Source organism: Dicentrarchus labrax, unplaced genomic scaffold, assembly GCF_905237075.1.
Source record: "Dicentrarchus labrax unplaced genomic scaffold, dlabrax2021, whole genome shotgun sequence".
NCBI classification, from domain to species: Eukaryota; Metazoa; Chordata; class Actinopteri; family Moronidae; genus Dicentrarchus; species Dicentrarchus labrax.
Window position 1 is genome coordinate 27854425 of NW_026136704.1, and position 25149 is coordinate 27879573.

At 40.1% G+C, this 25149-nt stretch overlaps 2 protein-coding genes across 6 annotated transcripts in view; one reads left to right on the forward strand and one right to left on the reverse strand.

Moving 5' to 3' along the window:
- The first annotated feature begins 906 nt into the window (after positions 1-906).
- Positions 907-8317, forward strand: pgr (progesterone receptor). Of its 2 annotated transcripts, none has more exons than XM_051398162.1 (8): positions 907-2162; positions 2989-3098; positions 4010-4126; positions 4385-4690; positions 5027-5171; positions 5293-5423; positions 5828-5985; positions 6096-6209. In XM_051398162.1, the coding sequence occupies exons 1-8, from the start codon at positions 1264-1266 to the stop codon at positions 6096-6098; spliced, it is 1869 nt and encodes a 622-aa protein (XP_051254122.1). In that variant the 5' UTR covers positions 907-1263; the 3' UTR covers positions 6099-6209. The 2 variants fall into 2 exon arrangements, with proteins under 2 accessions (XP_051254122.1, XP_051254120.1); XM_051398160.1 differs by having other exon boundaries at positions 912-2162; positions 6092-8317.
- Positions 7300-25149, reverse strand: part of LOC127362450 (rho GTPase-activating protein 42) — a 59503-nt gene continuing 41653 nt past the window's right edge. Inside the window, exons 5-25 of one of the 4 annotated variants that reach the window (XM_051398151.1) lie at positions 22047-22148; positions 21693-21803; positions 20382-20486; positions 19433-19562; positions 18973-19073; positions 18354-18463; positions 17689-17745; positions 15912-15990; positions 15557-15596; positions 15179-15241; positions 14938-15012; positions 14149-14233; positions 13899-13957; positions 13187-13292; positions 12796-12955; positions 12198-12348; positions 11517-11906; positions 11003-11159; positions 9797-9859; positions 9613-9692; positions 7300-8754 (exon numbers count right to left, since the gene is read on the reverse strand). In XM_051398151.1, coding sequence (XP_051254111.1) covers positions 8666-8754; positions 9613-9692; positions 9797-9859; positions 11003-11159; positions 11517-11906; positions 12198-12348; positions 12796-12955; positions 13187-13292; positions 13899-13957; positions 14149-14233; positions 14938-15012; positions 15179-15241; positions 15557-15596; positions 15912-15990; positions 17689-17745; positions 18354-18463; positions 18973-19073; positions 19433-19562; positions 20382-20486; positions 21693-21803; positions 22047-22148 — 2313 coding nt within the window. In that variant the 3' untranslated portion in view covers positions 7300-8665. Of the gene's footprint in view, positions 8755-9612; positions 9693-9796; positions 9860-11002; positions 11160-11516; positions 11917-12195; positions 12349-12795; positions 12956-13186; positions 13293-13898; positions 13958-14148; positions 14234-14937; positions 15013-15178; positions 15242-15556; positions 15597-15911; positions 15991-17688; positions 17746-18353; positions 18464-18972; positions 19074-19432; positions 19563-20381; positions 20487-21692; positions 21804-22046; positions 22149-25149 lie in introns of all 4 variants that reach the window. The other 3 variants (XM_051398150.1, XM_051398153.1, XM_051398152.1) reach the window with 3 other exon arrangements.

Here is a 25149-nt window from a genome sequence, read left to right on the forward strand (position 1 = left end):
TATCCAAGAATTATGTAGGCCACAGCATGAGAATCCCCTCTGATATTGCTCAGATGACGCAGGAGAGAGGGCCAAGGCCTGTGTGTGCATCATAACTACATGCATCAGCAACATACTCGACTGATTAACTTGAATAGTAAAACCCTCTCTGTTATCCAGGATAACAGCAATATAAATTAGATCAGTACATAGGAGATGAGCGTGCTGTCATAACACAGTGTCCTTCAGAAATGTGGAGAACCACCATACAGACGATACAAAGATAACATTTATCTTTGTATCGTCTTTCACTCCATCAAATGCTGTTCATGTATGTTTGGTCAAATACACAATAAAAACATAATGTTTAAATAAAGAACTTTAGAAATAAGAAGCCTTATATAGAAAAGGGAAAGACATGAAAATTAAAGTAACATAAATATAAATTGTGTTTTGCAGAAAACAAAACACAAAGTTTCATTTATAATTGCTTTGACTTATTACAGGCATTATATAACACGCCATTAACTTACTTGAACAGCTCACTGCCACTTTGGATTGGATGATGGCTCAAAGTGATAAATAAAACTTCACAAGGAAGGGATTTAGTCTTGTATAAATAAATAAATAAGACAATATTGTGTGTTGGTAACGATAACAATGGATGAGTTTTGGGATTATCATGAACTTGAAAGCGATCCAATATTTGAAAAAACATGCTGGACCTCATTTGTAAACAGCAGGGTGGAGACTTATGACCCTTGACATTGAGGTGATCCATCTTCAATTCTCCTCATTGGCTGGCTATTTTACTGTAGGTCTGCTGTAAGGGTAGTGTTACTCCATACATTTCTCTAGCGTGGCTCTGCATTGACTCTCTCCCTGCATCCTTCGGAGGATTGGTGATTTAGTCTTAATAAGGAAAGCTATTGGAAATCTGTGAAAAAAGGAAAAGAATATTCATTTATTTTTTAAACATGACACCCACAACCAGGGCAAGGAAATATGGGCTACTTGCATTTACTTAAATATGCCAGGATAAATTGCTTTATGAGCTCATAATTGCGCACCTTTAATCCCTCATCATCAGCAGATTCAAAATTGGTTTTCTTTTCTGGGCAGCTGTTAAATTGTCTGAAATAGACTTAAGTGAAAGAAGGCGAAGTCACAGCCTTCCCTGACGAGGAGGAGGATTACAGGAAAGTCTCTGAGCCACAACTTATCACACATCGTCCAGCCCCCGGACGCACTCCAGTCTCTGCTGAGCGCATCGCGGTTCACAAAATGGAAAATAAAATAAACGGAAGGATGAGCAGCACCAGTACATCGATCGCTGATTCCACCGATACAGGAGTAAGCGACTTGATTGAAGCTGGATACAGTAATATTAAATTATCGAATGAGTCACAGTCTCTAACTTGCATGTCCTCCGTGCGTAATTTTGGAAATGCCGACAGACTGATCCTGGGTCTAAATTCTAGCGGCGACGGCGCAGTTTTCAAAGACTGTAACGTACTCGATGGTTCACTTGTTGCAAAACATTTTTATGATCGTAGCAATGAATATCTGAAGTGTGACACTGTGCCGTGGGAAGATTTTGTAAATGTTCAGGGGACGGATTTGGCCACATCCGAAAGTTTGCCTGGCGCAAGTTTAAGCCTCTCCTCGACACCTGTTGCGTGTAAGTTCATCAAAGATGAAAATGAGCCTTCTGTGATTATGGACATCCCCTGTCCCAACTTTGATCCAACATCGGAGATACCTGCTCTTGACACCTGCTGTGACACCGACAAGAAGCAGCAGCTGGGATGTAGTGACGGGGAGTCGCCATGTTTCACGCCGGCTACGGCGGGTCCTCGACCGGGGTTGGGGGGATCTCCAAACTTTCTGATCGACCTGAACCAACCGGAGCAGCTACCGGCGTTGAGCCAGGTGAGGACTGACTCCATGTGTGGTTTGTCCGGGAAGGCTGTCATCAACTTTGATGCCAATAGGCACACAGCCCCGCAACTGACGATGTACAAGAACGAGGTCTCCCGTTGGCAGATGCAGATGTCTCCGGCTGAGCCTCAGTACTGGTCTGCAGGGCTGTCCGAGGACCCGTTCCCACACAGCGGCTATGATGGGATCCAGAACCAGAGCCTGTCTCAGAGGAACCCATCACCTTTCTCCGCATTCCCCGGGTAATTAGTTAATTAGCTTTAATTGTTCACCTTCAAGTCACTGTCGATATGGAGCTATAGTGTTCCATATCACTCATGAACTCTGAATCTGTGTGTTTGTGTGCCAGTTGGAGTTAAAAGTTGGAAAGTAGACAACAGTTTTGACAGATCATAGACCTACATACATTGACGATCAATTATTAATTAATGCCAGGTGTTAGGATACATTATTTGCCACTCCAGAACAATCACGATTGGGATGTCTAAGACTAAGGCTGTCTATCTGAGTCTAAGAAAGTGGAAACAAATTACTTATTTTCTTATAGTCACTTCCACTCACTTCTCTAGAACTACACTGTCTGTCTCAGAGTTAATTTGTATTGAAAACAAGAGTGAATGAGAACATCTGATGTTGTGGTTTTGGTTTTTTTTTCACTTGGGCCAACTGAAAGCTCCTAAAAACATCTTGAAAACCATTAACTATCTGTTTCTCTTCACCCTTATATCTTAACATAAACTCGGGTCCTTGAGGGTCCTTGAGTCTTGTCTTACTTGCTAAGAAACAACTAAATAAGCTTTAAATTCACTCAAGGGTTAAAAGAGTCAACCATTCAAATATTATAGGAAACTGCTTATTTAAAGTAATATTTAGTTATTTTATTTAATCAAGTGTCAAACTCAGATGTTTTACCTCTTTACGTTTCTTATTCTGTGTACCATCATGTGTACAGTTTAAAGGGGGATTGCTTTTTAAAATGAGGGTGTTCTGCTTTAACACAGAATGGACCTGTCTGTCTCTCTTTATATGAATTTAATTTAATCAATATATGTTTTTTTCTTTATCCAGTATGCCACCTCAGAGAATGTGTGTGATCTGTGGTGACGAGGCATCTGGTTGCCACTATGGAGTCTTAACCTGTGGGAGCTGCAAAGTCTTTTTTAAAAGAGCAGTTGAAGGTGAGCAAACAAAATCTTTAACCTACTTCTGGAAATGTTTTACACACTTTTAGTCAAATATTGTCCAAGCCACATAGATACTGTATTGAGACTGTTATGATTTGGACATGGTCTAGGTCTTCAGCTACAGCAGACAGTTTAACCGCTTTTATCCCAGATTGTTTTTAAGATATCTTATAACATCTGGCCAGTGACACCTGACCAAACATGGATGACTGTTTTAGTAGTCAGTCATCTGGTTTTCATCTCTCCAGTCTACACTGCAACAGTGTGTATTTTATTTCTGTTGGTTTCTGTTGTTTCATCCTCATTGTTGTTTCTATCTTTCATTATACATACTGTAATATATAAAATACTTCATTTTTAGGGTGCCTCTATGCTAACTTATTTTTTTCTGTTTATCAGTGGGCATTGTACATGTCAAATAAACTAAAACATGAAAAAGGAAGTAAAAAACACTAAAGCAGGGGTTAGAGGCTGTAACTGAATTTCAATCTCTAATATCAGCTATTGCTATCTACAGTGAATGCTCTGGTACATTGAAGGGGAGTCAATGTCAAATTACTGACCTTCTATGGTAGTTGTTAAATGTCATTAGCAACAGTATCATATTGACCAGTGTTCACCGTGTTCTTCGTCTTGAACTTGTTTTTCTTGTTATCTTGTAATGCGAGATATGTAAGAGCCACTATGTCTCACCATGGCCATGTCACTCTGTCCTCACAGCCTTGCCTCTATCTAATTTCCTTCTTTAGATTTCTCCCCAGAACGCTGCCTCGCTGTTCGTGGAGTAGCCATGTTAATAGTCAAGAGCCCTTCAACACCCTTTCTCCTCATTATGTGCCTTTCCTCCCCCCTATTTGAAATTCAAGCACTGTTAAATTTGTGTTCATTGTCCCTTCACTCAACAGGCCATCATAGCTATCTCTGTGCTGGGCGAAATGACTGCATTGTGGACAAAATCCGGAGGAAAAATTGCCCGGCGTGTCGCCTCCGAAAGTGCTATCAGGCGGGAATGATGCTCGGAGGTACCATTTGGTTGGATTCCTTTTTGCACAGGGCTAAGGCAGAAATGAAAGCGAAGTCACAATAATCATGATTAGCTTTTAAGAGAATGTTAAAAGTGCTCAGATAAAAAAAGATAATAGTGAATTAAAAGTCCTAAAAGCAGAAGTACAGAGCTCTTTTTTCAAATGCAGTCAAACCTGTTTTACCAATTCAATTTTACCACTCAAAACTTCCATTTGGGCCCTCAAATCTAACCAGACCTTGTATTCATGTCACAGGCAGGAAGCTGAAGCGTTTTGGGGCCTTAAAAGCCTTGGGTTTGGCCCCGTCCCTGATGTTCCAGTCTCACATGGCCATGTCCAGTGACAATCAGGCCTTGACCTCCATGTCTTGCATACCAGGCATCCGTGAGGTGCAACTCTCCCAGCAGATCATCTGTATCCTGGAAAACATCGAACCAGAGGTCGTTTACTCGGGTTTTGACAACACCCAGCCTGATGTTGCCCATCTTCTGCTGAACAGTCTCAACAGGCTGTGTGAAAAACAGCTGCTGTGGATCGTTAAGTGGTCCAAGTCTCTGCCAGGTAACGGCTCTCTGCAGCTCAGGGTCACCATAAGTGTCGCCATGGGAATCCATTGGCAAGCCTCGCCGAAGGTCTCAGCCTTAACCACTGACTGAGATAGACGGCTTTGTAATGACATGAATATCGGCTATATGAGAAGTCATTCCAAGTGGTAAAAACCATTTGATTGTCAAAGGAGATGTTAAAATTAAAGAGGAATTGTTGAAAATCTGTAGCAATTCCCTTAAGCTAATGCCAAAATATTGGAAAACCAATGTACACCACTGGGTATGATGGTTTATTAGTGCACAGGTGACAAATGTAATTCGCTCTGATATATTGTATTTTCTTTCTAAGGGTTTCGTAATCTTCACATCACAGACCAGATGACCCTCATCCAGTACTCATGGATGAACCTGATGGTGTTCGCTCTCGGGTGGCGCTCCTTTCAGAATGTCACCAGTGAATATTTATATTTCGCACCTGATCTGGTTCTTAGTCAGTAAGTAACTATCGTCACACAGGCAACCCTTGATCAACAATGATCTAAAAGAGTTACATTTTGTTTTGTTTTTCTCAATATTGGTCAGAACCATTAACCAATTTATATTTTTGTACTTCAGGGAACAAATGAGGAGATCTCCAATTTATGACCTCTGCCTGGCAATACAGTTCATCCCTCAGGAATTTTCCAATCTGCAGGTCACCCGCGAGGAGTTTCTCTGCATGAAGGCCATAATATTACTCAACACAGGTAAAATACAAAGGACTTGCTGAATCAGGCACAAGATGACTCAGTTTTTATCTTATGTTGACCTTTTTTGAATAAACCGCACTAAGTATACATTGTAGCAGAGATGTGAAGCTCTGATGACCATCTACTGTAGAGCCGCACAATAAAGGGAGTGTTGTACGAGGTGACTGGACCTTGACAAGATTTATGTAGCAGCTGCTATCAACTTCTAGTTTTACACTGACTGAAAAACATTGTTTTGAATAGCGGCATGTTACTTCTACAACACTGACTGACTGGCACTTCTGTTACATTTCCTTATTGTTTGTTTAGGTTTTAAAACAGAGTAATAATTTTTCCACATTTAAAAGTGCATAGTATTTGGAGAAATACATTTTCTCCCTTCTTGTCCCTTCTGCTCTCAGTGCCTCTTGAGGGACTGAAAAGTCAGGGAGTATTTGAAGAGATGAGACAAAACTACATTCGGGAGCTGACCAAGGCAATCCACATTAAGGAGAAGGGCTTGGTGGCCTGCTCACAGCGATTCTACCACCTCACCAAACTGATGGACGCCATGCATGATGTAGGCTCCCTCATAGATCTGAGTACAAGAGCATTAATTCCATGTCTTAATCTGACTGCTACTTTAATGAGTACTAAGACAAACATGAATGTCTCTTTTCTGACAGATAGTGAAGAAGGTCAATCTGTTCTGTCTGAGCACCTTCCTCCAAGCAGATGCCATGAAAGTGGAGTTTCCAGAGATGATGTCAGAGGTTATTGCCTCTCAGCTTCCCAAGGTCCTGGCAGGCATGGTGAGGCCTCTCTTATTTCACACCAAGTGAGGATGTCAGCACAGACATCACAACTCTGGAGAGACATCTTGTTACTGGATTACTGACCCTTCAATTACTGGATTTTTCATAACCTTCGCTTTGGTAGTCAGGCATCTATACTTTGCCAAATTGCATCTAATGGTCTTTAGCTCTTTTACTTCATGAGGTGAAGCAGAATGAACATGTTCCTTAAAATATATGTTTTTTAGTACACAAATATCTTACATATAATGAATTCATGAATTCAGAGGCATCAGTCAATAAAGCTTCTCTGTATGATTCAGGTGTATCCAGCCTTTTCCCATTGTACCTGCCAACTTGTGTACAGATGGTATTTACTAGCTGATATACAGTAGGTATTAATAACCACTAGATATATTGATATTTTTGTACTGAAGCTGCAAAAATTTTTTACTTTCAACATTTCTCACCAACATTTTATTGTTAATAAAGGAGAAATGCAGGAGAAACTGAAACCTGGCACTTAAACTAATGAAATTATTTTAGGGTTAATAGCAGACTGACTCACTGCACCTACTTCAGGGAGAAGAAACTGGGAAGATAATTATTTTAAAATATTTGTGGAAAAAATAAATGACTTACTGTAACTCACATCTCCGCCAAGGCTGCTCAATTCCCTGAATGTTATTCTCATAATGATTTAAAAATGTTTTAATCTGCATCCGGATCTGCATCACAATACACACAGGGCTTCTCTGGCGTTAATGGGATGCATGTGACAGATTTAATTCAAGTGAGTGAAATTTCTGGATCAGCATGCAGAGCTGTAAAAACAAACAAAGAAATAATCCCTGGCAGAGGTCATAAAAACATTTTCATGTAGCTATGGATATGAAGGAACGTAAGTGAAATATATTATCTGTCAGTCTAATCATATTTTTTCACAGAAAAATACAACCATGTCTAAAAGTAGGGACACAAAGAGACAATTGTATTTTACCCTCTAACAGTTCATACAGTTAACAGTATACTGTAGAGTTTCTCGCCACAGTGAACACAAGTTAAAGTCACTAACCATGACAAAGAATTTGGAACACAGGTCTAATAAATCACGCTGTTTATTTATAGACATGTTTTTGCACTGTCAAGACACAGTAGATGATTGCAAGGAAACAAGCTTGCCATATAAAAAAAGGGATGCCAGAAGTTACATATAAAGGATATGGATATCAATTCCGTGATATGCCCCTGCAAATTCAGACTGCAAGGGAGTATTTTTCCAGCATCAATGTTCAAGGCCACCCCGCATTCTTAAATATGAAAATGGAAAAGAACATCCTGATCTTGGCAAGTGCAAGATCTCCAATACCTTTCAAAATACATTTTCGGCCACCAGACAAATCCTTACTTTGGAGTAACCTTTCAATTTGTAATAATTTTAGGAGGTTTGTTGGTGATTTTCTTTCTTGTATTTTCTTTCTTTTTCTGGAAAAGTATCACCGAAGTTAACATTTTAGATACTTATGGACTTTGTACTTTTGAAATGTTGTGACAGTAACAGAAAATTAAATATTAAATGGCATCTATAACATAATATAATCTGACACATGTCTAGTTGTCATTACTAGTACACCAGTGTACCAGTTAGTACAGTATCACAACAGGCATTAAAGGCTAAGGCTCCACCTCATGAACATAGCATTCATGACATCATAAAAAACAAATTTTTACATATGTTTGAAGTGATAATTTATATTAATAAACAGTTATAAGAAGTAAATATTTTTGATTAGCAACAACAGAAGAACTCATGAGCATTAATGTACAGTACAGTACCGTGTAGCTAACCAGAAAGTGCACTGTCGCAGTGAGCAGGTTCAGTGGCTGAACAATGATCACAGGCCATAAACATGAAAGTTAAGGTGCAAATCCATTATGCTTTTTCTATTAGATTCTAATAGATTAGACTAGTATCCTTATTTTAAATCACAGTTAATAAAAAATGTTTAAGTTTATGAAACTACAGATTTTCATTAGCAATTTGATGAAAGTGTTATGTTGATATAATGGCATGTTGAAAGATAATATATTTCTGAAAATAAATCTTGTGAAATGGGATGTGATTGTTTTGTGATTCTGTAGGCTAATACTGGGACTAAAAACATCAGTGCATTCGATGAGTAATATATTTACACCTTACAATAATGTCATACTTCTTTCTTCTTAACTTCTGAATCTCTGCAGATTACCAAAGACATTTCACAATGAAATTATAAAGGAAAAGGAGGTACATTTTTGGACTTTGAACTTCTAGCACTGTTAAAGCAATTACTGTGGTGCTGCTAAGACTGCATAAAATGCAGAAATGTTACAATTACCAACAATAATGACATTACAACAATCAACCACATTGTGTATTATTCTTTCCATGGATACCATGAAAAAGATGCAATGTTTACAAGCTTGTTAGAGGAAGACGACATAATTCTCAGGGATTAAACCTGTTCTTCCTTCGTATGTTGCTTGGAGCCAGCCTGGTTCAACAGAGGGGTAGACTGCAGGACAAAAAGACAGAAAAAAAGAAGAGAAGAGAGAAGCAGACTCTTGATTTAGTGTAACCTGATTAGAATCACTGAGCCTGTATTTGGTTGTATTATTCCCCAGACTTAGTGAATAGCGGCAAAAAAAAATAAAATAAATAAATATGGGGGTATTAGGCAGCAAAATTAACACTTGAGGAAGACTCAGGGCCAGCCTGCTCCCTATGGAGTATTTTAGCGGTCTTGAAAGCAGAATTGCTTTTTCTAATCAGACACGCACACAGTATAAACCCTAAAACAACAACATTAATAATGCACAGAAGAAGAGATGCACTAAATTAAGAGTAACGGCTTTAAAAATGATCAACGACAACAATCTAACAAATATGCTGAATAAGGATGTAGAGAGAAATGGCCTGTTAACGTAGAGAGCAATAAAAGTATTCTGCCTGCTGTTAAGTGGTAGGGAGCGTTTGTTGACGTTTTTGCGTTTAGCTGCAGGCTCTGTTGGCTGTGTTAACAGGGAACAGGCACTGGTGCTTTCCATCACTAGGTTACAGTGACCTGTCTGCACTGGTTGAATGCCAAGTCATCTCTGCACGGAAAAGGCAAGAGGCAATAAAATATCCTGGGACTGTTTGGATTTTAGCAATGCATATGGGGGTGTAATGCTAAGAGCAAAATTATTTTATGCCTCCACATAATACTGGGAATTAGCCAAGTGCTTGCTGTGTCCTGCCAGTACACAACAGAGTCCAAAATGTCCAGTAATAAGCCTATGCAAGGAGGTATGTATGCTGTTGTGAGAACTTCTGCAGCAAAATAACTATCAGCTGAAGCATATAATGTCTTCCTTGTATTGGCTCTACTCACCATTTGAGAAGTGCGCCCCCTGGGGGAAGCTGAGCTCGTGGCTGTGCTCTGCCTCACAGGAATACATCGCTTTGGCGTCTCTATAAAGACAACAAAAACAGGCAATGTCATTGCAGATTTGAGGAGATGAGAGTGGGATTATTTAGGTAAAACCATGGTAGATGATGTCATGTTTTTACAGCACCTTCCAACTGGAATAGACTGAGGGTTGGAGGCATTTTCAAAAAGCAGTGCTCTGGCAGCAACCCTGAAACAATAAAAAACAATGGAGTTCACAGCACTTAGTTGTATCAAGGATAAAATAAACAGCTGAAAAAATTGTGTTTGGTAAATGACATCATCTAAAGTAAAATATGTCCTGTGATCAAATGATCAGAGTAAACAAAATACTAGTGTAATCTATTGTGACATATCAATTTGTCATATCTATAAAATCAACAGTGCTGCCTCAGTGAGCAATTCTAGCCAAAACTAAACCAAACAAGTCCGTCCACTTTCTCTGTCTTGCCAGCGTTCCTCATTGTTTAGAATGAGGTGAGAGGCGTAACGACACGATACGGGAGGTTTCCTTCCTCCGGGCACACTCAGCCTCAGCACGGTGCTGAATTGAATTAAACTATATAACAAGACTTCACTTGACCCTGCACGCAACAACCTCAGAGTCAAGGGGACAACAGAGCCTAGGGCAAGATGGGTGGGTGCTATACACGGAAACTACTTGAGAGACTATGTGACTGGCTTCTCAGATACGACAAGTCAAACAATCTATTTGTCCCGAGAGAACGAGTACAGACTGCTGCTGGGTCACATCAACCCCAGAGCAGGCAGAGCGTAATTAAAGCCAGCTCTCCCACCAGAGAGGAAAAGACATAAATCTCCTAACACATACTCATCTGATCTTAGAGACCTCTCAATGCTCAACTCTCATACAGAGACGAAGGGGGAGGGTGATGACTCAGAGGGGAGAGACAGAGAGAGGGAGGAAGATGGAAAGAAATGTTCCTGAGCTATTGTCCTCAAGCCTTATTGACTTGTAGTTACTCTGTGGGGGGAACATTAAACTGCACACATGCACATTGCCCATATATATGTACATATATATCCAAAAAACTACCGGCAGTATCAAGAGGACAGCAACCAACTGTTGTTTTCGTTATTAATTATTCTGTCTCTTGTTGTATTCAACAGTTGATAATTCATTTTGTCTATAAAATCTCAGAAAATAGTGAAAAATTCTGATTATTGTTTAATTACTTATTTAACTAATAATTTCAGCACTGGGTTTCAGGTGAATAATAATGAATAAAATGTCTACAAGATAAGATTCTATACATATAGCAGTTGATAACATTATAATGACCAAAATGTATAGTTTTTTATAACTCATTACACTGAGCCAGGTCTTTGGTAGCCGTTGCTGACAGAGGTGTCCATCCTGCGGCGGATCACTTGTTTTGGTGGAAGGTCTGGGTGCTCAGTAGGCTTTAAACTCTCTTTGGGCTCCAGTGTTGACAGACTTTGGACAGATCCAGAGCAGCTCCTGTGGCCTTGAGGGAGAAATACACACAATAACTCCTGCCTCCATGTAAATGACACAAAGACACTAAAGTTTGATACGAGAACAGCTCACACACTGCACCAAGTAACGCAGGAAATGAGCCATGTAAATAACATTTTAACACTGCTGTTAATATTATGCCTGAGTCAAGGGGGTGCTGTCCATCTTTGAAAGCATTAAGTCACGGAGGAATAAGTTATGACAATAAAATTGTCCAGTTTATGAATTCTGTCCTGAAAATGACACTTTGATGAGGTTTCTTGCCACTTCATTACTGCAGGGGAAACAAAATCAATGAACTAATGACAGACAAACATCAACTGGCATTACTTGCTGATTATCCTACCTTCAAATATATGCAGTGATTTCAGAGAGGGAGCAGCTGAGCGGTTTAGCAGTGCGGGCTTGAGGTCAGTGCGGCAGTGGGGGGCTTTTTTAGGAGCAGGAGACAGCCTAGGTGTGGTGCTGACTGAGGACAGGCTGAGAGCGTCCTCCGACTCTCCATCTGTACGCCCTGCATCCTCCTTGGAGCTGGATTCTGGGCTGCTGACACATACAGTGCTCCTGGGGCCATTTAAGAGTTGTGATGGCGTTTGGTGGAGGTCTAGGAGCGACTTGTCCTTGACCTGAGCAGAGGAAGCTGTTTTGGAGGAGCTATTCTGCTCAGAGGAGTGGGAAGACAAAGACTCCATGCTGCCCATGGGGGTGCTGCTTGGACTGCTGCTAAAAGTGTCACCTATGCAGGGACCAGAGAAGAGGCATACAAGGCCCTCATTAAAACCTGCTGAGTGAGGAAGTGACTGTGGTTACTTTATGGCTTAAAGAAAGCCAAAATTATATTAATTTGCAAGGGTTATACTGGTTTTCCATTTAAAATAGTTGAGAAACCAGCTAATAAGAGGTGAATCTTTCAGAGATTTGGTGAGACTGCATGTGCAGATGTCTGATAGATATTAAAGGCCACCCATCGGTTTTGGGAAATTGTGGTGTGATGACCTGTGGCGGTAATCACTGCTTTGGTACTCACTTTCTGCATCTGCCAGGCACAGTGTTGGGGTGTAGAGGCTGCGGGGCTTTCTGGGCCCTGTGGACAGACAGATGGCCCTACTCCTGCGAGAGCCAGGCCGGCTTTGGGGTTGGGGCAGGGGGACATTGGGATCCGGAGGCTGGTGAAAGATCTGGAGTTCCAGAGAGGAGAACAGATTACTCAACACAACAACACAATCTGTGTATTCCCTGCACATATTGGATTATTGGAAATTGGATTTTTGAAGTTTATTACCAATCTTTTAAGGCAATCACTACCCAGTGTTTGATGAAATAGCGATATATACCCTGAGACGTACAGTTAATCAATACTGCAATATGAAATCAAAATAGAACCTGCAACATTTCTGCAAAATATAAAAAAAATTGCACATCATTAGGATTTTGCCCATAAATCTGTCCTTGGAAATAGGGAAAAGCTTGTGTAAGAGCAATGGTAAGGTGAACGTTTCAATAAAATACCTTAAAGAGTAAGAATTCAATATACAATAGGTTAAATTGCGCAGGTAAAATGATAAATGTGTATGTATATATGTATATATGTATATGTATATGTCCAAAGCCAGATAATGACTCACCTTGATGAAGTTCTCGATGAGTATTTCCACCACAATGTTCTGGAACTTGATGTTCATCATGGCGGCCACCGTTTCCTCTTGTGACCGCATCAGCGTGGGCCCAAAGATGACACCCAGGTTGGACACCGTCATCAGGTTGTACTGGCTTTGTGTGGAAACTCTGCAGGTAGAGAAGTGTAAGATGCTGTTCAATGCTGATACACCAGTAATACAAAGTCTTAACAATGTGGTGACAAATTTTGTTTTCTTTACCAGATACTGACAGTTTTAGAGACAGCTACAAATGCATTAAGGTGTCCCTGAACTGTGAAGACAATTTAGTCAGTCTTTTTTTTATCTCCTCTCATCCTTTAAGGCTGCAGTGTAACTGATTCATTACAAGAAAACGTACGTGACGAGGTGTTTTATTAGTAGCTCCAGCATTTCCTTGTTCCTCTCGGGCAGTTTATGAACCAAAGCATGAACAGCACACACCCTGTAGTTCTGATCATCTGACTCTGTGGAAAGGCAAATGGATCTTAAATGATCAACAGGCTTGAATACTTAGACGGAAAAGGCAAAGCTGACAATTATTACTTATTATTAACTAATAATTATTACCTTTGTTACCATATCCAGAGGTGTAGAAATAAGCAAGTGAGCACAGATTAAATCAATTTAACTTGTCAATTTGACAGTATGTGAGCTGCTTAATTAACATGGCATGTAGGCATTTTCTGAGATGGAAACTATTTAATTGGCTCAATCTTCCCTCACTTGATTTCCCTACTGTCAGAGCCCTAATGCAGTGCCCACAAAGCTATCTCACTTTAAATAATGTATCTGAAATGCAGTTCAGTTCAAACTCATTTCCCATTTAAAAGGTCAGATGCACAATATGTTAAACTGATCTAAATATATCTAAAAATATAGAATTTTCAAATTCATATTTCAATCTTATGACACAAATACAATTTTCCTATATACATCCTTGATCAAAAACAATATTTGACCTGACAACTTAACAATCTCTCTTTTGTGTAAAGTAATAAAAAAAATGGAGCAGTTAAAAAATAATATAAAATATAATTATATTGTAGCTGTTATAACTTTTCAGAACTTACTGACGGCCATGATAAAATCTTTGTGGAACTTGAAGGTCATTAGAGGCTCAGAGAGACACCTGGTGAATAAAGAGAACAGTTATCATTTATTTCCTGAATAACATGGGTCTTTTGAATTCAGCCACCTTCCTTTGTGAGTCACTGGCAGCACAGAATACATGACTAACACCAGGAAGGTTTCAAAGAGGCATTATGGAGGTAATGATGATTCCTGACAGCTAAAGACGCACAGCTGGTGGGGCAAGCTGACCTGAGGTAATTCTTCAGACCGCTGGTGATAGTTTTGTTATCCCACGTCTCCGGATCCAGGTCCATATCCACTGGTGCCTTGGAGGCTATTGGAAACACATTTTATTTTTATATCACCAAAATGAGAAAGCTGTAAAGTGTCTGAAGAACGCAATACAGCCTGACATGACCTGGCAGGCTGCTTAAATGAGCATTAAAAATACTGAATGTGCTCTTGTGTAAAGAGACTCTGGAATAAATGCAAGAGCACAAGAGTGCATGTGTGGTGTATCACAGAGATGGAGATCAAGCTTCAGAGAAACCTTAATAAATCATTCAGACATTTCCTGTTCAAATGTATGCAAACAGGATTACCGTGGGTCATCTAATAAGGTAATGACAAAGCAATGTGAGGCCAGATTGCTGTTACACTGTCACACCACAAGGAGGACCTCTTGCCTCACTCTGCTTGGTCACATTATGTTTGCTAAAGCTCTAGATTCTATTGGAGATGGTTGTCAAAAATGAGCCGTTCATACACAAGAGCTTTAAAAGCTACAAAAAAAGAAAATGGTCATTAAAGCATTTGGAAATTACAGAATTATGTATATGCATATGAGAATGTCATTAAATACTGTAAAGGGTACACAGAAAGACTCTGAGGACAGAAAAAAGCATTAGAATTCCAAGCTTGATAGAGACTGATAATACTTTTAATTTTGTCTCCAGTCCCTTTGAACACAGATTTCATTAGCAGTTTGTATTCTACTGAGCTATGAGTTACTTTTTTCCCGACTTTAAGGATACTTACAAAAGACTGTAGTCATCAGCTTCTGTACTTTGGAGTTGACCCCTCCAATTCTGTACAGTCCCATTGTATTTATCCCTACATGGCAATGAAAAAGGAAATTAAAGAATTGTAATAATGAAGATTTCCTGTAAGATGTGTTGTCATGTCCACTAATGAATGAAACACATTGTTATTCATAATCACAGCCAAGCTGCACTCAAGTCATCTGGCAAATTAAAACTGAGAGATTTAAATGCCTCACCTCTCATCTCCACCAGGTCAACGCATTTCCTTACAAAGTTAAAGCCCGCCTCATTAAGAAATGCTGTAATACAACATGAGAATAAGGTTGACACGTCAATTACCATCGGTTAACCACACATCATGCAGGAATTATAAGCTCTCCCCTATGCTTGTGCTCTGACTAATAAGATACAGCCCCTGTGCTGGAAGGCTCCACTATGTCAGATGAGTGGGTGTTTATGTCAAGTAATTGCGTTAATGAACACAGATAGCTATAGGTAATAAAGTATGTGTTTGATATGTGTGTGTTGGATATTTTATTATTATTTTATTTAGCTGAATTTATGTATTTCAATGCTGAAGGGGGTTTAGAAAGATAAAAAAAAACCACACTTACTCTCTTCCTTCTTGCTTAATATGGCTGGCAGGTTGTAAATCTAGAGAAAGTTTACAAAAAACACGGAACCCCTTGGTTAAAATTGAAAAAAAATCCCAGGAAGAAGAGATTTATGTCACACAGTTTTTCCCAGAGTTCCTTTGCTTTAAGTGGACTGCCTATTCTTAGCACTAGTAGATGGTGAGGTCATGGTTTCTTAAAAACACTATACTTGTACCCACCAGAAGAGGGTGCCAGTGACCCAAAATTCAGTTTTGGTATTTTCTGTCAAACAAACAACAAAAAAAACCATCCCAGCCAAACAGCAGCCAGCAAAATATGAATATTTCAGAACCAAACAGGCAGAGTTCCTCACCGGCTCCTTGCCATCCATGGCCTCCAGCCACAATCTTCTGTTGGACTCTGACAGTGCCTGCAGTGTCATAACGCCATGCCTGGAAAGATTTCAGAGAAAAGCTGGTCTCAGTCTGATCTCATTGCCTTGGGGCCCCTGGACAGACCATGTTTACACTGGCCGAGACCTCTATAAAAGGACTAGTGTGACTAAAATAGCTCATGTGCAAATGCTTGACTTCAAACTGTGCCCTCGGTTGGCTTGGTGCGGCACATTCCACTCCCAATTAAATGCTACATGTGCTTAATATTAGAGTGACTAATTTTTTTTGCACCCAACATGCATACACTTTCATCTTGTCTGTGTTCTACAGCACAGCAGTTGTTGTGTCTCATGTCTCACCTGCTACATAGCTTGAAACTGGTCTGAGCATTATCTGCAGTTGATACACAGCAGTGCTACCGGATGTAGTAACACCTAATGATAACATTATGTGATGCTACTGGCAAACAAAACCAAACCCCACCCAATAGTGATAGTTAGTACTAGCATGGAGCCATGTCAAGTTGCATGTGTTGTGATTAATATTAACCAAATTAATCAATTCTAATCTTACCTCTTAGGGGTATCTCGCCATGCAGACAGTGTTGGATTTATTTGACCAGGTTTTGAGATATCTATCTCTGATATTATATTATTATGCCTCCACCCCAATACAGTGTGGGTTGAAGGAATTTAATTTGTGATGCTCACAACGTTAAAAACATTTAAAATAATCAACAATCTTTCCAGAAACAGTGACCCTGTTAATCTAATTCACAGAACAGTACTTTTGCTGAAGTCCCTATGAAAACTGTGAAAACAGTGAGGTCTGTGGATTAACTAGACACTCTTTCTAGAAAGAAGTGACTTCTTAATTATTGTTTGTGCATTGCTTTGAGCCCCACACATTAAATTTTATTTTTTGGGGTGGAGGATACCAATATCTCAAAATCTGTATGGCTGAATACCCCTTTAGTAATTTGGGTGAACCAACCTTTTAAAAATGAGGTTCTAAGATGGTTGGACTCATTCTAGCTGGGCTATAGATGTAACAGAATGTTTATTATAATGAGGATGAATGGATGAGCTTGAAGCTGACTGGAGCTTGGCCCACATTGTCCTTGTGGTTGCAACAAGCACCTTGGGGCATCGCCGTTTATGATAAATGAGTTGTCCTGCAAATAAACTGCAGTTATAGTCCATGCTCAGCAACACTCACCAAGGGTGAGCAGTGCTGGCCCTGCTGGTGCTGTGCAATAACAACGCACAGTGATGAGCTTAATCTATATTCTGAAATACACATGACAATAATGAGCTCACATCAAGCTCTCATAATGTAGGACTTGATCAGTTCAGCCACTGTTAATCAGAGGGCAGCCAACTGGAAGGTGTTTGATCTTTGGGCAATCCCTTACCCTATCCCCCTAGTTCGACATTAAATACAAATCAGTTATGAATGTTCCCATACGGCTAAAAGATTTCAAATGTCTAAAGAGAGACAAAATGATTAATTGATTCTCAGAATAATAAAAAAATCAATATTTCTTGAGTAATTGCAGTCTACAGGCTACGAATAATTTAGGAATATGTCTGTGTCCTTTAGCCCATATTGACCAAGTGATTTTGTGAAGTGGTAAGAAGGCAACAGTGTTTCATTAGAAGGCTTGGATTTGAGAATGAGTGAATGATATGATTAGCAGCACACATGCAGCACATGCAACTGCTCTGAAAGGGCAGCACTGGTCAGTTCACATACCGGACTTTACAGAAAAACTGAAGCGGTCTGAAAAGAGTTCCACGATAGATGTCATTTCTACATTGACATGAACACAGAGAAAAGACGTAATGGGTTCAGAAATGGAGCAAATATCGATGTTGTGGACATACAACAAACGAGCTTGGGAGAGAGAGGGCTTGAGGAACATGCAGGACACAAACAGAGCTGAAAACATCTAACACTGATAAATGGGGAGTCTTTAAAGATGTTAATCAAACCTGAACAACACCTGCAACGCTGAGTACTCCCATGATAATCTGGCTTAATTGCCAGTATCAGTTGGGTTCAATAAAACACAAGATGTATGAGAACAAAACCTCCCACATGCGCTTCATCAATCTTAAAATATGTTAGTTGTAAATCGAACCCTCCATTTAAGCATTGTATTTCTAAAATAGTTTTACCACTGTTTACATGTGGATGACTTTTATAGAGAGCTAAAATGTAAAATGGTGGAGTCTAACATTTTTTTTACTAATTGTTTTCTTCAAGTACTAACCAGTGATGGGAAACAAATGTCAACATGCTGGAGGTGGTGGTACTATTATATTATATTATATATAATATTACACGTTTATGTTTTCAGTCCATGTAAGTGATAAGACATTTTTGGAAACATGTAGATGATTCACAAAGTCACAGACCTCTCCACCACTTCGATATCAAAGCAGAAACGCTTGTCGATGGAATCAGTTTTCCGTCGAATGCAGGACTTGAGCTTGAACATCTCTGGCTGGTTCAGGACAAGACCATTCTAAAAATAAACACACCATCCATTAATATAAATTGGAATGACACATGACAGAAACTTATAGGATGGTGGCAGTCGGTTGATCTAATGCACCCATTTCACTAATTTGTCTGTGTAAATGCTTATAAATGAAGTCTGTTCAGTTGATTGTGTGGGAAACAAGACAACACAACTTTCTCTGTTAAAAGATTATTTTCAGTTTTTGAGTTGCCCTTTCTTGTTATTTGTGGATTTTGTTACCTTTGAACCATTTCTGTCCGCCTTGAGTTAACAAGTCTTCTGTTTTCTGTGCCAAATTTGCAATTCTGTCATGAGACTTTTTTCTCTCTCATTTCCTCTGGGGTGAGACATTCTTATAAGCCTCAAGGGGGTTCTTTGTTTCACCCACACAGATTATACTTGCTCAGTATTTTCAGCTTTTATCATTTGTATGTATGTAACTAAGCTGAACTAAAAAAACTAAACTGAACAAAACTAAACCAAACTAAACCAAAAAAAAAAAAAAAAACTACCTGTTTCCCGGCCGACTTATTTTCAGTGTTGCTCATGGTGAAGGTCTTGCTGCCTTTCTCATATGTGCAGTAGTGACGTGTCCAAGTGCATCCCAGGGGACCTAGGACAGAAAAATAAAGAGGAAAATGGTGGATGAGCCAAAATATTTTTCTCTGAATCACAGGCCTCTGGAAAGACTTCTGAAAATCAATTTGCAATTAAAGTGTGATAAATCAAAAGTTGTTTATCACTGCTGATAAAAATCTACCATTTGGGCATCTCCCCCCTTGTTTGAGAGCACATCAAAGTGAATCGGTAAACAGGATGAATTATGAGCTCTGTGTGAGAGGATCTCGTCTGCAGGGGCCTGGGAGAACTCAAGACATGTTTATGGTGATGGATGTAAAACCATGCACTTATAAGTGGGGGGGGGGGGTTGAGAAGGCCTGCCTGGCTTGGAGCCCGGAGAGAAAGACTCACGTTTCTCCTGGACATACAGGAAGCCTTCCATCGTCCACTGGCCTGGGGGTTTATAGTCCTGATCTGCAGACCTTATCCTCTTCATCAGCTTCTCCACTTCCTGCTTGGTGCTCACAAAGTTGTTTCGTGTCTGCGCAGAACATGCAGGATCGGATTATAATTGCATTTGCAGAAAAAGTCTTGTGTACCTGCATTTTTTCCTGCATTTTCTCATCTCAAAAAAACACTTTTTTAGCTTCAAGGAGCAGACCGAAACAAATAAAGGAAAAATGTCTGACAAATGCTTTATATTTGTGCAGCTGCATGAGAACACCTGGGGAAAAGACAAACTAACACATTGGCAAACCATTTGGAAATACAGACACAGCTTCTAATTCAAATACATAAATTTATATTGGAAGAATACACTTGAGGTGATCCAAAATTAGGATATAGACTCAGTTTTTAAAGCTCCCAGGAATCCTCTTTTTTGGAGTCAAAAAGGTCAGCATGAAGCCGTTTCATTTCCCCTACTAGAGAGATGCTGAGACAGCCTTACCATCTCCAGCTCCTATTAGAGCTCTCTGCATCTGAGGACATGGAGAGAGGGTTACGGAGTGGAAATTGTCAGGGCAATGGTGCTGACGTTTTGGGTCAGAGAGCAATTTGGGCCCTCAGGCCGCAAGTGGTGAGGTCATGGTGATGGAAAGAGAGGGCATGGCAGCAGCTGTAGTTTTACTCCCAACTCTAACTTTTTTTTTTGACACAGTAGCGTTAAATGGCCTGCAGTAACTGCTTGCGATACAACACTCTGAAAATATTGATCCTCTGTGCAGCAAAGAATCTCATTTAATCACACAGCTATCCATTTGTGAAAACTCTGCTTGTTATGTCGGGGTATGATAAGCTGCAGAATCTGATTACGTGGCTGGTTGCCTTTGTGTACAACCCCTGAGGTGTTGAGACTTACGTTCTGCAGGTTGAACTGGAGCTGCTGTTTGTATGGCTCAAATTCATGAGCCAGCTCATATCCTTCATGGTAGAATGTAAACAAGCCCTGAAGAAAGGCCAGGAGCTGGAGAGGAACAATATTTAATGGTGAGTTAATAAACAATATAAAGATAGCAAATTCACACCAGAGAGCACATTTTAAAAAGGTACAGTGCAACATAAAAAGTCAATTTTGAATTATAATCACACAATTATCATTATATCTCTAAAACATGAGAAATCCAGTCTGCAGTGATTTTACAGTCATGGATTTAATTATAATTCTATCGACTAAAAAGTAGATAATTAACTCTAATTCCGTGCTAAAACTATAATTCTAATGCACATATTGCATTGTCAATTAAAACCTCATCAACTTATTAACAACAGTTGTATTTTCACGTCAATGCACTAAATACTGCACATAAGGTGAAAGGCTAAAAAAGGAAAGTTTCACAAAGTTGTAGTTCTCTATGGCAAATGACAAATATTGATTTTTTTTGTATAACACACCAACATCACACACAAAAAGCACTGGCAGTATTGTTGGAGGAAAGAACTGATCCCATCTATAGCATGGAGCATCCCACAAACATAGAACTGCTCTCAGTCAACTCCTCAGACACATTTTATTTCTAGGATAAGGCTTGGTATATGAAATGTTCAAGGATGAACCATCTTATCTGTGCCCAGATTCATCACAGGCAAGGTTGAGCCTTGTCATTTTTCCCAGCACTACCTGGAGATTTACATTTCTGGCCTGGGTTCTGGGTCACCTGCCAGTGAATGTGATCAGATGGGAGTTGGGGCGTTTAAAGCCACTTTATTCCCATCTCACGTTTACTGACACTTAACACCTAGATAACTTAATGTTTCCTGGTAACTTTGCCACTAAAAATGCTAGAATTGACTCCACATATATGTAAGGCGGGGGCTTTTATAGAAGCTTTAATTTGTACTTACACTTTGTCTTGTTTTGTTTGACAACAACCACTTTATCTAATTTTACCCACTACCCTCACCAAATTAATGGACTATATTACAGAGGATTTGTGATCCAGATGACAGATGAGTGGAATATACAAGCATAGATATATACCTGTGGGAGAGGTATAATTATGCCTGTCGTCAGTCAGGAGAAGAAACAGACAGACGGACATTTAAAAAGCCACTTTCATGAGAAGTAAGTACAAAAAGAAGAAGAAGAAAATGGCAAGGCAATTACTACATCTTCAATATGCATTCAGCACTAACTGAGCACAAAAATATGTAAAACTGATATTTCTCTTACCGGCTCAACAAACTCAAATTTCTTTTTTTCTTGCACTTCTTGTATTTTGAAAACGTACTCAAGGGACGCGTCATAAAAGAGTTGTCTCTCCTTATCAATCTGCGTGTCAGCCTGGGAATGAGCAAACAAACCAGGGTCAGTGCCATAACAAAGACAGGGTTCAAACTGGGAGAGCACTGTGTGCACAGAGAGTTAATGCTTACATCACCACCTGGAAACAGTGTGTGCTTAAAGAAGAAATGAGCAAAGAATAGTGCACAAACAATAGCTTTATTTTTAGGAGACACTCAGCAGACCATAAAACAGCATTATTCAAAGACATGTTGGGGATCAGAAAATTTGTTTTGGTTTTACCTCCTGCAGATATGCTTCCTTCTTTTTGGATGACAAGCCAAGGTGTCTCTCAAGCGTAGAGTAGTATTTCTCTGTTTCCTTATCAAATTTCTTCTTCCCCTCCTAAAAAGGTACACAAGACACATGAAAGGCTTAAACATTACCAAAAATGTGTCATACATTCTTGATGTGGGTGTGTGTGATTCAACTGCCACTAGGTGGAGGTCTAACTACATTTTCACATGGCATTTGGCACATGTCATTTAAAATTCCTGTCAATAGATTATTACAGGTCATAAAAGTGGCATGTGGCCGTGTAATGACGAGGAGACAGTGTCGGCGTGGTCAATAAGGACTATGCATTATCAGTGGGGCTTCTGAGAAACTAACGCCATTATTCTCACAGCTCCCCAGCCGAGACATAAGTTCACAACAAAACACATAACACTGTAAATCATCAATAGCATAATGCGTTTGGCACTGTCACAGACAGCACTGGCTGAGTGGTGTTTGCATTTTTCTTCCTTGTTATGCTCCACCTGCAAAGACAAGTCAAGCTCTGTAGTCATGAGTCCCAGGATTCAGAGTGTCCCAGGAGGCTCTGAGGAAGGAACAGGAAATGGGCTTTTCATGCCAGATGCCCATCTATAAAGCATATGGACTAAGAGATTGAACATTTTCCCCCCAAAAAAAGCTCCACTTCGCAAGCCTTAATCAAACTCTGCCCAAGCAGGGAGAACCTGTCTGTGTGAGGCCATTCAAGTGTCTCATCTGCCAGACTGACCTCTAAACCAAGCTTTGCCCACTTAATGCCCATCTCGCTATGCAAACATTCATAAAGGGGCTAGTCGAGAGACAGAATGAGGGGGGATGGGGAAAGCGTGAGGAAACGGCCAGTGTAACCAGATCCTGCTTGTTTGTTTTCCTTCCCATGGCCCTGAAATTTAGCAAGTCTAATCTAGTAGCTACTGATACGACCTAGAGCCGTGTTCTGCCTCAGCTACCCCCACAGCAGTTAAACACACCGGAGGAATTCACCACAAGACACTGTAACCCTCCTACATAACTATTACAAGTACAGCACAAAAATCAATAGATAATTTCATGTAGTAGCATCTTATTTCCATCTTTCCTGTCATGTCTGACCCAGGAATGATCTCTTCAGGAGTGGGGAAGAAAATCAATTGTGTATGTGACTGCTATTCAGAAACAAAGAGAAAATAAACAGGTGAATTGCAAAATAAACATATGATTAAATATAATAACGTGCTGACAGGAAATACATTTATTTTTAGAATCGAGTGTTTTTTATTACAGACCAAAAAGGGAGCTGAGTGTCGGCCACTGTGACTGCTGTTGACGTGACATTATTTTGTGAGCACGCATACAACTGGAGCCTTGGGGAAAATACCAAGACACACACACACACACACGTTCACGAGTACTACACAGACACACAAACACACACACTAGGGATCACATTAAATTAAGAGCTTTAGGTTTAGCTGAGCCCCGCAGTCACAGCAGGAATCTCCCAGCACTGCTGACCAGTGTGAGCATGCCAGAAAACTCCTCCGTACGTCTGGACTAACTCTTTCACACTTACAAAGACTGGGGAGTGACTCAGAGCTGCAGTCCATGAGGCAGAGCCATCCTGATTAAGTCACCCAAAGTGTCCTGCTTTGTTTTGATCCTGGCAGGACGTGTATAAACTGGTGCTATCTTAATGATACCCTAGCAGAACACCAGGTGTTTGTTGGTTTGTCCATGTGGTGAGTGCACTCCCACTCCAACCCCCCCGGGTATGTTTGTGAAATCAGAGTGGAATATGAGTTATTTAAATTGCAAAGACTCTCCTCGGGAAGCGGGGAGCAGTGTAGGCACAAGGCTTTGAAGCCCAACACATGGTGGCAGAGGACATACAGTAGATGGGGATAGATATATACCCTGAAGCACACAAGTTTCTGACACAAACTAATGCCAGTGCCCCAGAGTAATCAGCTGGCTGGGAATGGATAAAGCCAAAGCACTTCCCAACACTCTGTGGTGTAGAAAACACACATGAACCTACCACTTGGGAGATTTCCTCATCTGATTGCTTTGTTCGCCCTCATGAATAAATCAGATGCAGGAAGAGAATATTCGGATGTAGATTTCTCTGTAGTGGAATGCTGTTAAGAATGCTTTGATGCCAGCTGTCTGGGTCAGGATTTCTGCCAGTGTACTGCAAACCAGGTAGCTCGCCAGGCCTAAATTGAGCCTCGTCTGGCTTAAGCTGAACCCCCTGCCGGGCCTAAGCATCTGGGATTTTTTTTTTTTTTTATGTATTTTTAGAGATGCTTTTTAAACTACAGTTAAACTGGGGTGGCCAGGTTGGAAAGATCACCAGCGACATCTGTTGGTTAAAACCTGAACGAACTAAGCGAACGAAAACAGCAGGTCTGAGCTCAGTGTTCGTTACTCTGATTGTGCGTAGGCTGAAATTCAACAGAGGCCTCTTTCAACTATCACCCAGCAACCTTAGCTAGTAATCCAGTTGGTCTATGCCAGATGCTGCCTTTGTTACAGTTAGTGATAAGGTTAAAGAGGAAAGGTAAAAGCCAAAAAAACGTAAACAGTTTTTTCAGATGGCCAAATTCTGGAAGTGATGGTGAAAAGACTGCAAACATTCACTGATTCACCAAGTCAACAGTGTTAGCCTAACCTCGAGGTTGAGGCGCAGCCGAGCACCCCATGCTCAGTAACGCCAACAGAAAAAGAATCTCAGTAGCTTATGTCCCACCTTCATGAGCACTGATCTGATAAACAGCCGGATAGTTTGATGCAACATGGTAGCAATGTTACTTTGCCAGCTTTCACCGTTTTCTTTTCTATTTTATTTTTAGTGGTCATGAAGGAAAGCACACAGTTAAAAGCAAATTCACTGCCTTATGCCTTAAAGGGACATTGAGTAGGAATTTCTCCCATGTAGCGGTGAAATTGTATTTTGCATTCAAACGAATGGTGCTCTCTAGTGTCTCGTGTTTTCAAATGTGTACTGCAACTACAGTAGCCGTTATGTACCAAGAAGCCTAACTGTCGAGGAGAAAGCAGGCAACTTCAACGTCCCTTTGAAAGTCTTTCT

Excerpts from the sequence above, each read along its gene's own strand:
- pgr (XM_051398160.1), top strand. The coding sequence starts at position 1,264 with ATGGAAAATAAAATAAACGGAAGGATGAGCAGCACCAGTACATCGATC. Across the intron at positions 3,099-4,009 it reads TTTTAAAAGAGCAGTTGAAG|GCCATCATAGCTATCTCTGT; the intron begins GTGAGCAAACAA and ends TTCACTCAACAG. Across the intron at positions 5,986-6,091 it reads TGATGGACGCCATGCATGAT|ATAGTGAAGAAGGTCAATCT; the intron begins GTAGGCTCCCTC and ends CTTTTCTGACAG.